The sequence below is a fragment of the Aquarana catesbeiana genome, linkage group LG12, assembly GCF_042186555.1.
Source record: "Aquarana catesbeiana isolate 2022-GZ linkage group LG12, ASM4218655v1, whole genome shotgun sequence".
In the NCBI taxonomy this organism is placed as follows: domain Eukaryota; kingdom Metazoa; phylum Chordata; class Amphibia; order Anura; family Ranidae; genus Aquarana; species Aquarana catesbeiana.
In genome coordinates, this window is record NC_133335.1 from 82,416,599 (window position 1) to 82,433,369 (window position 16,771).

Sequence of the window (16,771 nt, forward strand, 5' to 3'; positions counted from 1 at the left end):
CGGTAAAAATATACACAGGTGGGCTCAGTTTACTAAAGAGTGATTGGAAATCACAATTTGAGGTTATACTTATGTATAAGAGTCCACTGGCTCTGGTAAGTGTGCCCTCTGTTCTAATATTTTGGACTTATATTTCGGATTATCACTGTGCTGTCAATACACTTTGGGCTTTCTTTAAACCGATTTTTAGTGGTGTTTACACATCCTAAACTCTTGTACATTAACCTTGTCTAATATTTATTTCATCTATTTTCACTATTCTCTTAGTGATTTTGTATATGTCTGTATACTGTATATGGTTTGTTTTCATATTTAGTGCATTTTTTTGCACTGTTTCTGTATACACATTTTTAGTCAATTCATGTCAATTGAGGTGCTGGCTGCTGTTTATATCCTCGTAGCGTAATTTCTTTTTTCTTTGTTCTGTTATTATATATGGGGACATGTCTCACTAAGAACAATGGATGTGGAAGCATTTGGCTGGTTCCAGTTAGGTGTTGTGTTACAATTATCCCAATTTAGTTATCACTTGGTAAAAGCTTCACCCCTACAGTATTTGTTTATTGGTAGCAAAGGAAATCACATCATGTGATACAGTTCATGGCGATCATTGGAAGCAACTGTTAACAGCACCTATACACTGGTTATGTCTCTTTTGCAGCATAATTATATTTAGCATAGTCAGTGAGGTGCAGTCTGAGGTGCAGTCACACCCAGTGCTCGCCTGACAGCCCCAGTTCAGAGTCAAGGGGAGACTCTGTCCCTGCTCCAATCATATGACAGAGCACAGAGGAGGTCTTGTCCTCACCCTGAACTGCATCTAGTCTGGTGAGTAAGTTTAGGGGGGGTCCTTTCCCGGAGGTCTGTACTGAGAGATGGGGAGGGGGCATTATGAGGTGGTGGTATCTGTGCACTGTGAGGGGTCAGTACTGGGGATGACTTCCTTCCTGTGGGGTCTATATTGGGGGGGGGGTCTGTACTGAGGGATTTGTACAGGGGATGACCGTACTGAGGGGTCTGTACTGGGAAGGCCCCTATTTGGTGGTGGTGACTATCCTGAAGAGTCTGTACAGGGGAGGGGGGTCTGTACTGGGGGAGTCTTTGTATTGTCTGTATTAAAAAAGGGGTGTCCGCACCGAGGGGTCTGTATTGGTGTACTGTGTGTGTGAGTGCGTGGTGGGAGGGGGGGGGTGTTGCTCTCTAATGAGGGGTCTGTATTGGGGAGGGGAGTCTGTACGACGGGATGACTGTCCTGAGGGGTCAATACAGGGGGGAGGGGGGATGTTTGTTTTGAGTGTATTGAGGGGTCTGTACTGCTGTGCTGGGTGGGGGGGGGGGGACTTGTTCTGTACTGAGGGGTCTGCGTGTTGGTGTGCTGTGTGTAGTGTGGGTGGATGTCGGTCTAAGATTGGGGGGCTGGGAGGGGGGATTTAGGGATATTAGGGGAGATCTGTCTGTACTGTGGGGGATATAAACTGAGGATGGGGGGATCACTGAACATATTTATCCTGTATATGGCTCCATCGAGAATCAAGTTCAAAGCATATCTTGCGCTCATGTTGTATTATATCCTATGCATACTTTATGTAATGACTTTTCTACTACAAGAGCTGTGATGTCCTCCTAACTCATCTCTAACTGAACTTGCACTCTTGTTTTTTCACCAGTAAGCTTTGGGTGGGGGTCATTCCTGCCCCGCAGGCCATGTAAAACAAAGAGGTGGGCTGTAGAGTGGGAATAACCCTGGCCAACAGACCATTGGAGTAAAAAAAGTGTGCGATTTCAGAGTTCAGCAAGAAATACAAGTATGCCTGAGCTCATCTCTAGTTGCTAGAAGCCAGCAGCATGCTAGAGGTGGGTGATGCTGATGGGCTCAGTCTCCTGTCTAAGTGGGTAACAAGGAAAATATAGGCAGATGCAACTTTGCTGAAATCACTGGTTTCTGGATGGGAAGAAAGAGCTCACAGGAAGAGCTATAATAGGAATGTGAACTGCAGAAATAGCTATGGAACAAACGTGAGAGGAACAATGAGCTAGAAAGTGGTGGGAACCTCCTTCCGACTAATTTTGTATATGTAGCAATAACTCTCGGTGGAGCTGCTGGTTTAAGCGGGTCTGTTACTTTCACTCTGCTTCCCTCTGTTTCACTGGCACCGGGTCTAGGGTTCCATTGAGTTTACCTCTGGACGACACACGCACCAACACTGGAGTACGTTTTCAATGCTTTATTAAACACTTGGGTTAGGAAATAGCAGGAAAGAGGCAGAAAGGAAACTGCAGGAGAAACTCAAACATCTTCTTGTAGGGTTCTTTTGACAAATGTCCTGGTAGAATTCAGATATTGTATGGAATGCGCTCCCCTCATGGGACACACTCCTTGCTCGCCTGGATTGGCCTCTCTCACTAGCCTAGCAGCCAGTACGCAGCACGAATCAAAGTCTCTGCCACAGACTTGCTTGGGAACAAACCCGTACGATCCTCTGCCACAGGATGTATCAGATTTTCTGTAATGAATGTCAGTCACAGTGCCTAAACCTTTAAGCCAACCCGGCAACACTATGCTATATAGTTACTTTCGGATACGTCCTCCAACCAAGTCACCAGGTCCCTCTCTAGACCAGCACGCTGCGTGATCCCTCCAAGATGGGTCCTCCCCTGTGATCTCCTCGGTTGTCCAGCTTCGTCACACAGGACCGACAGCTCAGGACCATTCCTCAGCCGCGGTGGTAGGCCCCAGACAAGCCTCTGGACCCACCCCTGCGCCGGAACGGAGGACCACGAGGTAGCTCCTTAATGCATACCTGTCGGCCAGGAGGGCCAGCAGGTGGCTGTAAAACGAACCCCAAAAAATGGCGTCTGTCCCATAAATACCCTCGCCCAGAATGCAACTCGGAGGACCACCTCCACCGAGTTGTCTCCGGGACAGAAGAGCATCCATATGTTGCCTTTCCAACACTAACCAGTGATAACAGCGACACCCACTGGTCAGCACGGAAACACACACAACGTCAGCCAAGCTGGAACAGAGGCAAACTTAACCTTCCTAACAAACAATTTACTAAATTTACCTAACATACGGTAGATTGCAAATCTACCAGCGCTACATATATATTTCTATTAGTGATAGGGATGGCTTGGATAGTGAACACAGAGCTTGTAACATGTTTCCTAAGGGCTCGTTCACACTAGCCTGCATGGTAAAATGTAGCCTTTTAACATGACGGTTTAGCAAGGCTTTTTCTTTTTTTTTCAACTGTATTTGAAGTTTCACACAAGGACCCTTCATTCGTGCCTTCACAGAGCAGGATGGCTTGGTGCCTTGTGCTGTAGTGACAAGCAGTGCCATCCAGTGTGCTGTGGAAAAATGAAGCATGTCTGTATTTTTTCTATTCCACACTGTATATCTCACCAGCCTTGTGGTGTGAATGGGGCACATATACAATTGTTTGTTATGTGCTCTGGCGGTGATCAGCATTTTTCTTGTGCAGAAACCTCAGGTCACCACATAGAGGGAAAACATACCCTAAAGGTATTTATATCTAACCTGTTGAACTTTTAGGGCACATGATAACACAGAGTAGGTTGACTGTCGGCCGCTGGAAAACGCAAAACGTGATGCAATTTTGCCATGATTTTGCCGCGTTTTGCACCCTTCGGTCAAAAAGTTCCTATCCTAAACGAGATTCTTCCACATTCAGGAGTGGAAGGCTGAGGGAGGTTGAACCTCCCCTAACTACATCAGCTTCTAAACTCTTGTAAAAGCCTATGGGTGCATGGCCACATAGGCTTTTATGGAGTGGAGTTTAGTAGCTTTGGCAAAAAAATGCCAAAAGCTCCTAAACTCAAGTTTAGAAGCTGTAGTGTACACGAGCCCTTAGGACTCATGCACACTGCATCTCAAAGAAGCTGCTCCTAAAGGCTTTTGAGCTTTTTTGAGCTCTCATTTTTTTCTGCCTGGAAACCTCTACATGTTAGCCAATGTGTCCATGCACACTATGAGTTTTTCAGGAGTTTACAGGCATATGAGCTTACAGGCAGAAAAAAAACCCAGCAGCTTTCGAGCAGAAAAGACACCTAAGCACCCAAAAAAGTGCAAAATGCTCAAAAAGTGGAAAAATAAACTGAGGGGAGGAATTGTGAAAAAAACGCACATGCACACAAAAATTCGAAAAAGCTCAAAAATCACACAATAAAAACGTGTGAAAGAGCACAAAAAGCACAAGCTTCTTCAAGCTTTAGGCACAGAAATAAAAGCTCAAATGCCTGTCAGCAGCTTTTTTTTGAGTTGCAGTGTGCATGAACCCATAAGGTGCTCACAGATGTGAGATGATAGTTTTATGTTAGAAGTCAAAGGGTATTTTTGAGGCAGGGTTCACACTGATACAAATTTGATGCAGGTATCCCCGCATCCACTTAGCATGACAGGAGACTGACTGGCTCTCAATGGAGCCAGTTCACACATCTCTGCGGCAGCTGCAGAGCGCATTGCACAAGGGTTCTGTGCGTCTTTGGCTCCGTTTCAGGTTCAGGACCCCTGCTGTGAGCCGCGTCCGCACACAGTGTGAACCAAACCTAAAACCAGGTAATTTATTAGTGTGCAATTTAAAGGTCTGTGGTCTTAGAGGCTCATTGGGTTTCTAGAGGTGTTCATTGGATGTCAATCAATGGTCCATACTGACACTGATCACATATAACTCCCCACACAAGTGACTACATGCAATCAGCTTCTCTGATGCGGCCAGGACACAGATGGCTTGGCTTCCAGGATTGCATGCACACTGGATGCTGCTAAGCGCTCAGTTGGTATGCTCCCATTGCATATGTAGTTTAAAGTACTGAGGAATGGGGCCTGACTTATGATTCTACATACAGGCCCATTGCATTCACAAAATGTCCCTGTCACTGTATATTACTTGTGTAGAACTAGTAGTGCCCTAGGGCACAAATCCCGAGAGGGGTTTTGGTTTGTGCCCTAGGGCACTACTAGTTCTATTTTTCTGACTATAAGGATTGGACAAGACCCAGTATATACACACACCAATCCCTCCAAATCTATTTTTTATATTACTTGTGTAACTCTTATAAAACAAGATATAGATTATGTTGTTGGTGTTACCTGCTGGTGGATCTTCTGCTGGTAATACCTCTCAATTAGTTTTCGAGTACTGCAGGAACAAAGATCAAGGTCCTGTTCCAAGGTCTGTAAAAAGGTATACAAATGGAACAAATTATGTTGCTTAGATGCTATTGAAATTTTAACCAAATGATCAGTTTAGAAACAATCATAAGAGCTGTCCTTGTAGTTAAAGTGGACCTTCACCCATGCCTATGAAAATTATTCTCTATATGCCACTTACCTTTGATGCTCGTTTATCCAGGATAAACCTACTTACATGCCCAGAGAATCCTGCGTTTTCTATTTCTCCCCGCCGTCTACAATCTTCCATCTTTGTTTTCTTCATTATTGTGAGCGGGCTATCGCTTCCTGGTCTTGCAGTTTGCCCCCTTGATATCATGGCACCATATGCTTATTTCTCTGCTGTGGAGAGGTCAATGCTTCCTGAGATATGTAATGTCAGCATCCCAGGAGGCTGAAGGAGGAGGCTAACGTGTCACTCTTATCTAGGCAAGAATTGAGGCAGGGGGCAGGTTGGATGAGAGTAAAGAGTAAAAGAAAGATACATATATAGCCAGAAGCTGGATATTATGCCTGCGATTCAGAGACATTTTCTGTGTTATTAATGTGGGGTTGGCTCCCTCTAGTGTTTGCTGGACTCTTTGTGTCAATTTCCTTTCCTTTTTCCTGTGATAGGATTTAGAGCAAAGCATCATGGGATGTGTAGTTCAGAATGCTGAAGTGACTATGCCAGCACGACTGATCTGAACTACAATTAATAGAATGCTGAGTGGACAGAATGGATTGCTGGGAAAGGATATAGAAAGGGCTGACGTGGCCTAGATCAGTCTCTCGGGACGCCGTTTGACTATGCCAGCAGGAGGTCTGTGTGACAGTGAGCTGCTGTTGATTTGCAGCCTACACAGCAGGGAGCTGGACAGCTATACCCAGAGGGACCTCTGCAGACAGCATTGCTTCTTCCCTGCAGCGGACCGGAGGGTGTTTCAGGTCATCCAGAGACGCCTGCACTTCAGATCCCAGTGGGCTGCAGCGTGGCGCGGCGGGCGCCATTTCCCAGGGCCAGGATACAGAGAGAGTTCCTGTTGGAATCTTCATGCATTATCTACATTGTTGCCAACTGTATCTGAGTTGCAGAGTGGTGAGCGGGCATAGCCCATCTTATTGTTAAAGACACTGCTTTCAGACATCATTCACACAGTTCAGCTGGTGGTACTTGTAGTTCCACCGAAGTCAGTTGTTATTTTATAACGAACACTGAAAGCAGACATCTATGCCCAGTTCACATTATTGATTCTAGTAGCTATACTGGATAACACCATTAGGATCATATCAAAGGAAGTTACAATACAACAAGGATAACCTAAAGTTCTGCCAAATTTGCTACAGTGCCTTGCAAAAGTATTCACCCCCCTTGGCATTTTTCCTGTTATGTTGTCTCACAACCTGGAATTAACATGGATTGTTTGAGGATTTGCATCATTTAATTTACAGAACATGCCTACAACTTTGAAGATTTTTTTTTTTTATTGTGAAGCAAACAACAAATAGGACAAAATAACATAAAAGGTCAACATGCATAACTATTCAACCCCCTAAAGTCAATACTTTGTAGAGCCACCTTTTGCGGCTATCACAACTCCAAGTCGCTTTGGATAAGTTTCTATGAGCTTGCCACATCTTACCACTGGGATTTTTGCCCATTCCTCCTTGCAAAACTGCTCCAGCTCCTTCAAGTTGGATGGTTTACGCTTGTGAACAGCAATCTTTAAGTCCGACCACAGATTTACATGTTTCCCCATAAACCACTCAAGTGTTGCTTTAGCAGTGTGTTTGGGGTCATTGTCCTGCTGGAAGGTGAACCTCCGTCCTAGCCTCAAATTACACACAGAGTGGTACAGGTTTTGCTCAAGAATATCCCTGTATTTAGCACTATCCATCTTTCCCTCAACTCTGACCGGTTTCCCAGTCCTGACTGCTGAAAACATCCCCACAGCATGATGCTGCCACCACCATGTTTCACTGTGGGGATGGTGTTCTTTGGGTGATGTGATATGTTGTGTCTGTGCCAGACATAGCGTTTTCTTTGATGGCCAAAAAGTTCAATTTTAGTCTCATCAGACCAGAGCACCTTTCTCCATACATTTTGAGAGTCTCCCACATGCCTTTTCACAAACTCAAAACGTGCCATTTTGTTTTTTGCTGAAAGTAATAGCTTTCTTATGGCCACTCTGCCATAAAGCCCAACTCTATGGAGCGTACGGCTTATTGTCCTCCTATGTACTCTGCAGCTCCTCCAGGGTTACCTTAGGTCTCTGTGCTGCCTCTCTGATTAATGCCCTCCTTGCCCAGTCCGTGAGTTTTGGTGTGTGGCCATCTCTTGGTAGGTTTGCTGTTGTGCTATGTTCTTTCCATTTGGTTATGATAGATTTGATGGTGCTCCTAGAGATCATCAAAGATTTGGATATTTTTTTATAACTTAACCCTGACTTGTACTTCTCCACAACATTGTCCCTTACTTGTTTGGAGAGATCCTTGGTCTTCATGGCAGTGTTTGGTTAGTTGTGCCTCTTGCTTTAGGTGTTGCAGCCTCTGGGGCCTTTCAAAAAGGTGTAATGGCAGATCATGTGACACTTAGATTGCACACAAGTGGACATCATGTCACTAATTATGTGACTTCTGAAGGTAATTGGTTGCACCAAAGCTTTTTACGGGCTTCATAACAAAGGGGCTGAATACATACGCACATGCCAAATATCATTTTTTTATTTCTGAAAAATAGTTTTATGTATGTATTTTTCTAATTTTACTTCACCAACTTAGACTATTGTGTTCTGATCCATCACATATAATTCAGATTAAAAAAACATTGAACTAAAGGCTGTAATGTAACAAAATAGGTAAAAAGCCAAGGGGGGTGAATACTTTTGCAAGGCACTGTATACCCTGTTATCAAGGATTACTTTAGTTACAACACAACAAGGCTCGCTGAAGACATCTGGATTTCAAGGAATAGCCTTTTACCTTTTTTTTCCCTCATCTGCTTTAATTGCATTGGACTTCATCTAAAGGAAGCCAGCCAATTTGAATATAGTAGTCTGTATATTGTTTCTTTATACTGTGCAAGATTTAATGGCCTGTGAGTTGAGGAGGCAGAAGGGGGAAACCTGACACAGAAGATCTAGTGCCAGTTTTCTACCTTCCTGTTAACCTGTTCACATAGGTTTCTGTGATGGGGTAATATTTGTGTTCATTTACAGTTAAAGGAACTGTACACCATTATATTGCCTTTTTGAAAAGTATAGATAAAATATCTCTTTGTATGAGTGTTTTCTTACTATCTGACAAAGTTGAGATATACGTTTGTGTTCTCATTAATACAGTAAACATACTCAAACTGTTTCTTTAACTGTGTGAGTCTCTATTTACTAATACAGTTGGTAATATGACTGAACCCAGGGTGTCAGAGGCAGTGGTGGCCCGTCCATAGGGGGACGTCCATTTGATGGGACACAGGCTGCATTTGATGGGACAGTGAGGCTGGATTTGATGGGACAGTGAGGCTGCATTTGATGGGACAGTGAGGCTGCATTTGATGGGACAGTGAGGCTGCATTAGATGGGACACAGGCTGCATTTGATGGGGCAGTGAGGCTGCATTTGATGGGACAGTGAGGCTGCATTTGATGGGACAGTGAGGCTGCATTTGATGGGACAGTGAGGCTGCATAAGATGGGCACAGTGGCTGCATAAGATGGGCACAGTGGCTGCATAAGATGGGCACAGTAGCTGTATTTGATATGGCACAGTGGCTGCATTTGATGGGCACAGTGGCTGCGTTTGATGGTCACAGTGGCTGCGTTTGATGGTCACAGTGGCTGCATTTGATGGGCACAGTGGCTGCATTTGATGGGCACTGTGGCTGCGTTTGATGTTACAGTGGCGGCAATTGATGGGCACAGTGGCTGCGTTTCATGGGCACAGTGGCTGCATTTGATGGGCACAGTGGCTGCAATTGATGGGGTTTTTTTTTCAGAACTTTACAGTTTGTTTGTGCCCCCCCCAAATTTTTGAGCACCAGCCGCCACTGGTCAGAGGTAATGGAGGATTTGCAGAGTCGAGGTAATCAGTGGGGTTCAGAGTCTATTAGCAGCCCTTTATGGGGGTACTGCTACACATAGAAAAAAATAATTTAATAAATTAGTTGACTTTTTTTTTATAATGTGAAGGAGAGGATTATAATTATGCAATGTGTATTTTTTGCTGGAAGGTCTATTTTATTGATAAGGTTGTTTGGTTTGACAATATTGGGGTATAAAAGCAACTTATATGTAGTACACAACACTATTGACAGTGTATCTCAAGAAATTATGGAAGTACCAAAAACAAGAAACCCACTAATAGTATTAAATGTTTAGAACATATATGCATAAATATCAGAAGCAAACTAATACAACATCATAAGCACAATTCAATAATACCAAGCAGAAGTAAAAGAAACTCTCATTCTACTGACAGTTATGCAGTGTACACACAAGCGGACTTTTCGACCGGACTGGTCCGACGGACCGAGTCCGGCGGACAATCTGATCGTGTGTGGGCTTCATCGGACCTTCAACGGACTTTTCCAGTCGAAAATCTGACGGACTTTAAATTTGAAAAATGTTTCAAATCTTTCCGACGGACTCGAGTCCGGTCGAAAAATCCGCTCGTCTGTATGCTAGTCCGACGGACGAAAACCCACACTAGGGCAGCTATTGGCTACCGGCTATCAACTTTCTTATTTTAGTCTGGTCGTACATCATCATGTACGAATCCGTCGGACTTTGGTGTGATCGTGTGTAGGCAAGTCCGTTCGTTCAAAAGTCCGTCAGAAGTCCATCAAAAGTCTGACGAAAGTCCGCCGGAATGGCCGTTGGACTTTTGTTGCCGAAAAGTCCGCTCGTGTGTACGCGGCCTTAGAGCTTAAAGTGGATCTTCGCCAACCCCCCCCCCCCTTTTTTCTTCCCCCTTACTGCTTACCAGCTGTTACTGTTGTGCACATTTCCGGTACTGCCCCACCCAGAGGATCCAGCGGTGGCCTGCTGTGATCCTCTTGTATTCTGCCATCTCTCAGTCCCACGCCATGCTTATTATTATATCATTAAGAGGCCCGCCTCGTTGGCTGGCGCCTCCTGATGATGTGGCTCTAGACATACCCTCCTCCTTTCTGAATGAAGCACTATGCCTCCTGGGATATGATGTGCATGTCCCAGGAGGCAAAGGATGGAATATGCACTTCATTCACCTAAGCAAATGACATGGGGGGGGGCGCAAATTTTTTTTTTTTTTTTAAAGTAAAAGAAGTAAAAAATACAGACCTATTCTGGTAGCAAAGGGGAGGAGGGTGGATAGGAGGGAAGTCTTTCCTGAGGGTGAAGATCCGCTTTAATTAATTTAGATAGTCACCAATTGATAAGGAATGAAAGTTAATATGACCATTCTTGGTTATTGCTGGATTGACAGGCAATAATTCTTGCTAGCCATTACCAATCCAAAAGAGCAGTGGCATGAAAAGCTTCAGTGTGGAAGTAGAGGAATTTTATGGGGGGTGTCAGTATGTTCCATTGGCTGCTGTTCCATTGAGTGATAACTACTAATCACAGTCACCTACTTGCTTCTTATATGTCTTGGGCTCCCCAGAGATGAGATCTTCCTAGGAGGAGTTTTAGATGTTTCCAGCCACCTTGGGGTGCTGCCAGTATTCTTCAGTGGCCAGTAGGAACCCTGACCCTGGACTTTTCAATGCTGGGGAAATAGCTTGACTGGACTTGGAGTCAATTTGTTGGGGGGGGGCTCAATTAACAGTGCCGCCAGTCATAAGGCATTCTCTGATTGGACAAGGTGGAGATCCAGATATCACCACCCCACCTGTCCATCTTTATTTTAACAACTGGACTGGGAGTCAATTTGGCGCCCACCATACAGATATGTTTACAAGGCACATGCTAATAGGAGGAGAGAGCAGACAGAGAGATGTGTTTGACTGCTGCTTCTACTAATGCCCTGTACACAAGGTCGGACATTGATCGGACATTCCGACAACAAAATCCATGGATTTTTTCAGACGGATGTTGGCTCATACTTGTCCTGCATACACATGGTCACACAAATTTGTCGGAAAATCAGATCGTTCTGAACGTGGTGACGTAAAACACGTACATCGGGACTATAAACGGGGAAGTAGCCAATAGCTTTCCTTTCTTAATTTATTCTGAGCATGCGTGGCACTTTGTGTGTCGGATTTGTGTACACACGATCGGAATTTCCAACAACGGATTTTGTTGTCGGAAAATTTTATAGCAAGCTCTCAAACTTTGTGTGTCGGAAATTCCTATGGAAAATGTGTGATGGAGCCTACACACGGTCGGAATTTCTGACAACAAGGTCCTATAACACATTTTCCATCAGAAAATCCTATCGTGTTTACAGGGCATTATGCCGGGTACACACGGTCGGACTTTTCGGCTACAACAGTCCGACAGCCTGTCCGACAGACTTTCGACGGACTTTTGTCGGACTTTTGTCGGACTTGCGGCAGACTTTCTTACGAACAGACTTGCCTACATAGGATCACACAAAAGTCCGACGGATTCGTACGTGATGACGTACACCAGACTAAAATAAGGAAGTTGATAGCCAGTAGCCAATAGCTGCCCTAGCGTGGGTTTTTGCCCGTCGGACTAGCACACAGACGAGCGGATTTCTGGGTCCGGCGTAGTTACGACGTAAAGATTTGAAGCATGTTTCAAATCTAAAGTCTGTCAGATCTGCGGCTGGAAAAGTCCGCTGAAAGTCAGCTAAAAGTCCGGGGAAGCCCACACACAATCGGATTGTCAGCCAGCTTTAGTCCGTCGGCCTTTTGTAGAAGAAAAGTCCGACCGTGTGTACGCGGCATTAGAGTTTCCAGTTACAGGCTAGGGGAGGGACAGGACCTGCATGTGTTACTTAACTGCAGGAGAGCAAATTAAGGGTCTTCAGTCCTGCCAGAAAGAGCTGTGTAAATCTCAAGACTGGATAGACAGAAATACAAATCCTTTGGCAGGTAGCAAAAAAATCCCATATATGTATTTCAACCGTGTATTTAGCTGCTTGCATTAAATCCAGCTTTAAAAAATAGAACTTCCAGGCACTACAAGATTTCTATGTTTCTGGGTTCTTGTTAATGTGTACATTTGTATAGCCTGGCAGGTTCACATTAAGCAAGAACTGTTCCATGTAGCCCACAGTCACCAATTCATACCTGCGCTGAGACAGGACAACAGAAGTTTAAATGTACCTCTAGCCAAATTTTTATTTTTTAAATTTTGGATAAGGAACTGTTAGATTTTACTGCTGTATGTGGCCCAGCTTGGGACATTGGGACATTTTAAACTCACTTCCTGTTTCAGTGACAACCCTGTCACTGAGACAGGAAGTTAGGTGAAACCTTTCTAACAGGGAATTAGAAATAAATAGTAGAGTGGGAAAGAGATAGAACTTCTGTTAGCTTTATTTTTCTCTGTCTGTAGTCCCATCAGAGATTTCCTTTCACTTCCTGCCACAATGACAACTTTTTCTCCTGAAAAGTAAATAAGGAGCAAATCTCTCCAAAAGGTCACAGGCAGCAAGATGGACATTGGTTTAAACTGATCCCTACAGTGAAAAACAAAAAAGATTTGGCTAGAGATACAGATGAAATAGGATCGGTGACTATCTTGACAAATGCTAAATAAAATCATGTGTAAGACCCCGTTCACACTGGGGCAGTTTGCAGGCATTTTAGTGCTAGAAATAGCCTCTGCTAAGCGCCTGAAAATCGCTTCCCAATCATTCTAGTGTGTCTTTTCACACTGGGGAGGTGCGCTTGCGGGATGTCAAGGGATGCAAGCAGCATCTTTGGGGCGGGTTGGGAGCATTGTATTTAGCGCTCCCAAATCGCCCTGCCCATTGGAATGAATGGGCAGTGCTTCCGAAGCGCCACAAAGCAGTTGTTTTTAACCTTTTTTGGGGGTTAAAAGCACCCCGCTTGTGGCCGGAAAGCGCAGCTTAAACATCGCTAAAGCACCGCTAAAACTAGCGGCGCTTTAGCACTAAAGGCTGGCGCTTTTAGTGTGAAAGGGGTCTTAAGCTAGACAGACAATCGTAGAATTTAATTTGAGATATTTTTTTTACGAACGTTCATTAGATTTTCTAGTTGTTAGCGAGGTCAGCCAATATTCGTTTTCATCCATCTAACGAGCAGGGTCCTCTGATTCCTAATGTATTAAACTGTATTGTAATAGTACTGTCTGCCCTAGTGTTGTAAAGCACTGCATAAACTGTTGGTGCTATATAAATCATGTATAATAATCAGGGCTTTTTTTTTGGTGGGGGGGGGACGCAGTTCCGGAACCTCCAGCAGTGATTGTATCTAATGGCAAGGGGTGGTAGGATGTGCTGGAGGTTCTACTGATGCCGGGTGCTGGTGAATCTATTGTTCCTGGGGGAGATCAATTGTTGCGGGGGGGGGGTCTATTGTTAATGGTGGGGGATATATTGTTGTTGGGAGGGACCTACTGTTGAGGAAGGGGTCTACTGATGCTGTCTGCTGGAAGATTGATTGTTGTTGGGGAGGTCTATTGTTGCTGAGGGGGTAGGTATAGTGTTGTAGGCATCTATTGTTGCTTGGGGGGGATCTATTGTTGTTGGCTGCAGGGGATCTATTTGACTGATTTTTATGTTATCATTAACAAATTACTTAACACCACATAACGATACTTGGGTCTCTAAAAGGGGTGGTACTGGGAGGTGGGTAGGGTTTGGAACCAAGGGACGGTGCTCGGAGGTGGGTAGGGGTGGAGACAAACAAGAGGGGAGTATCTGCACCTATTCTCTAAGAAAAAAAAAACATGATAATAATAATAGTGATGAGAAAATTCCAAGGAGCAGAATGGAACATTTTTCTCCAACAAAACTAATTTCTAAAAAACTAATTTCTAAACAGTGAATGTGTTTTTTGTTTACATTCATTCCAAAAAATCTAATGAAATTTTGAAGTACATTTGAACGACTTTCATCAAGTCATCGAATGCACTGAAAATTTTTGTACGAATGTTATAATGAATATTCGTATAAACGTTTGTTCAAAAATCCATTGATGTATGGCCAGCTTTACCTATACAGTATATATTGGGATGTTATTAGAGTAGTTCAGTTGGTGTATTTCTTATACTTACACCCCTAATACATCAGCTAGGTAGAAAAGTGACTTTGCTGTACTTACAATGAAAGTAGCAGTGTGGAGAATCTCCAGGGACAGTCCACAGCCTCCCGCATGGAAACAGGATTCTAAATTCTGAACAATACAAACCACAGTACATCAACCTTCATGAATATACAGAGAAACTCTTCACAGTACACTTTCATAGTTCATGGATCACACAATATAACTGATGGTAAGCTGTTTGGAAGCAAGTCTACTGTTTTAACCGATTGCTTATGTATGTAAAGCCAAAACCTTTTAGTTTTATATACAGTATAGAATTGTTAATTCCTCTGTTAGTTTTTTTCTTCCTCTACATTTCTCCTGGTGACCAGGCATGGACTTGGGTTCAGTCCAAATTCAGGTTCAACTGAAACCAGAAGGCAGCTATCAGCGCCAGGCCAATGAGCTTGAAAAAAGACACAAGCCCACCTAGTTCAACCTAGGGAGAGAAAAAAAAAATACAATCCCATATACACAAACCTATACCCACAGTTGATCCAGAGAAAGGCAAAAAAACCCCAGCAAAGCATGATCCAATTTGCTCCAACAGGGGAAAAAATCCCTTCCTGATCTCCCAAGAAGCAATTGGATATTGTCTGGATCAACTTTACCTACAAATGATAGTACCCAGTTATATTATGTACATTTTGGAAAGAATCCAGGCCTTTTTTAAAGCAATCTACTGAGCTGGACAGAACCAACTCTTGAGGTAGTCTATTCCACATTTTCACAGCTCTTACGCCGCGTACACACGAGTGGAATTTCATTCGGAAAAATCTTGGATGGTGTTTCCGATGGAATTCCGCTCAAGCTTGGCTTGCATACACACGGTCACACAAAAGTTCACTGAACTTTCGACCATCAAGAACACGGTGACGTACAACACTACAACAAGCAGAGAAAATGAAGTTCAATGCTTCCGAGCATGCGTCAAATTGTTTCCAAGCATGCGTAGGAATTTTGTGCATTGGAATTGGTACAGTAAAGATGATTGGAATTTCCGATCGGAACTTTTTCCGACCGAAAAATCGAGAACATGCTCGCAATCTTTTGCTGGCTGGAATTCCGCCGGCAAAAGTCCGATGGAGCATACACACGGTCGCATTTTCCGACCAAAAGCTCTCATCGGTCTTTTGCTGCCTGAATTTCTGATCGTGTGTACGGGGCATTACTGTGGAGAAACCTTTCCATATTTGAAGATTAAATCTCTTTTCCTCCAGATGTAAAGAGTGCCCCCTTGTCCTCTGTGATGACACTAAAGTGAATAACTCAACACCAAGTTCACTATATGGACCACTTATGTATTTATACATGTTAATCATATCCCCCTTAATCTACTCTTCTTAAAGTGGAGATCCACTCAAAAGTGGAACTTCCGCTTATACGTCTCCCCCCCCCCCTCCCGTGCACATTTGGCACCTTTCAGGGGAGAGGGGGGAACGGGTACCTGTTTTTGACAGGTACCGTTCCCCACTTTTGGGAGGCCGGGTTTCTCTGAAGTTTGGCCCCCTCCTCCTGCCTCCACCGCCAAACCAATTAGAAAGCGCAGTGTGCTTCGCGCATGCACAGTAGGGAACCCTTAACAGGAATGGTGGCGGCTGCACCCGACAGCAGATCCAAAGATCGGCTGGGGTGCCGACATCGTGGGCTCCCTGGACAGGTAAGTGTCCATATATTAAAATTCAGCAGCTGCTGTATTTGCAGCTGTTGACTTTTATTTTTTGTGGGGAGGCTGGACCTCTGCTTTAAGTGAGAATAAATTAAGTTCCTCTAATCTATCCTCATAGCTGAGCTCCTCCATGCCTCTTATCAGTTTGATTGCCCTTCTCTGCACTTTCTCCAGTTCCCGATATCCTTTTTGAGAATTGGTGCCCAAAACTGAACTGCATTTTCCAGATGAGGTCTTACTAATGATTTGTACAGGGGCAAATCAGGAATATGAAATGTTGGGGTAAAATGAACATGGACAAAGGAACTGTGGTTGGGATGGTGGGCTTCAGCACCAGTTTTTCTGAGCACTTATTCAACAAAAGGTAAAGCTGTATTTGTAAAGTACATACTCAAAATGAGAACAAAAAAATGGAAAGGGCTTACAACATAAAGCAGGGAGGGATGTGCCACTTGTGCAAACTGCTCGGCTGCAAAGGGGCTCTCTGGAACTTGGGTGTTCTTTTAGACTAGATGTGGGCCAAACTAGTATTGGGATTCCTCCCACTTTTGAAATTAGATGATTTTGCACCTGCATTGCATCTATACAGATGCAAAATCTTGCAATACTTCAGGGTGTAAGCTTGCTATACACTAATAGAATTTAATTTGAAAACTTAAATTTTTAGAACTTTCCTTTGATTTTCCAATTATTTGTGAGTCAAA

General features: G+C 43.9%; 1 protein-coding gene across 3 annotated transcripts in view; it reads right to left on the reverse strand.

The window, feature by feature from the left end:
* UNC13D (unc-13 homolog D) overlaps positions 1–16,771 on the reverse strand; it is a 235,702-nt gene that overhangs the window by 37,332 nt on the left and 181,599 nt on the right. For all 3 annotated transcript variants that reach the window (XM_073608142.1, XM_073608143.1, XM_073608140.1), the window contains 2 exons: positions 14,417–14,488; positions 5,117–5,200 (listed from right to left, as the gene is read on the reverse strand). In XM_073608142.1, the coding sequence (XP_073464243.1) occupies positions 5,117–5,200; positions 14,417–14,488 (156 nt within the window). The remainder of the gene's footprint in view (positions 1–5,116; positions 5,201–14,416; positions 14,489–16,771) is intronic.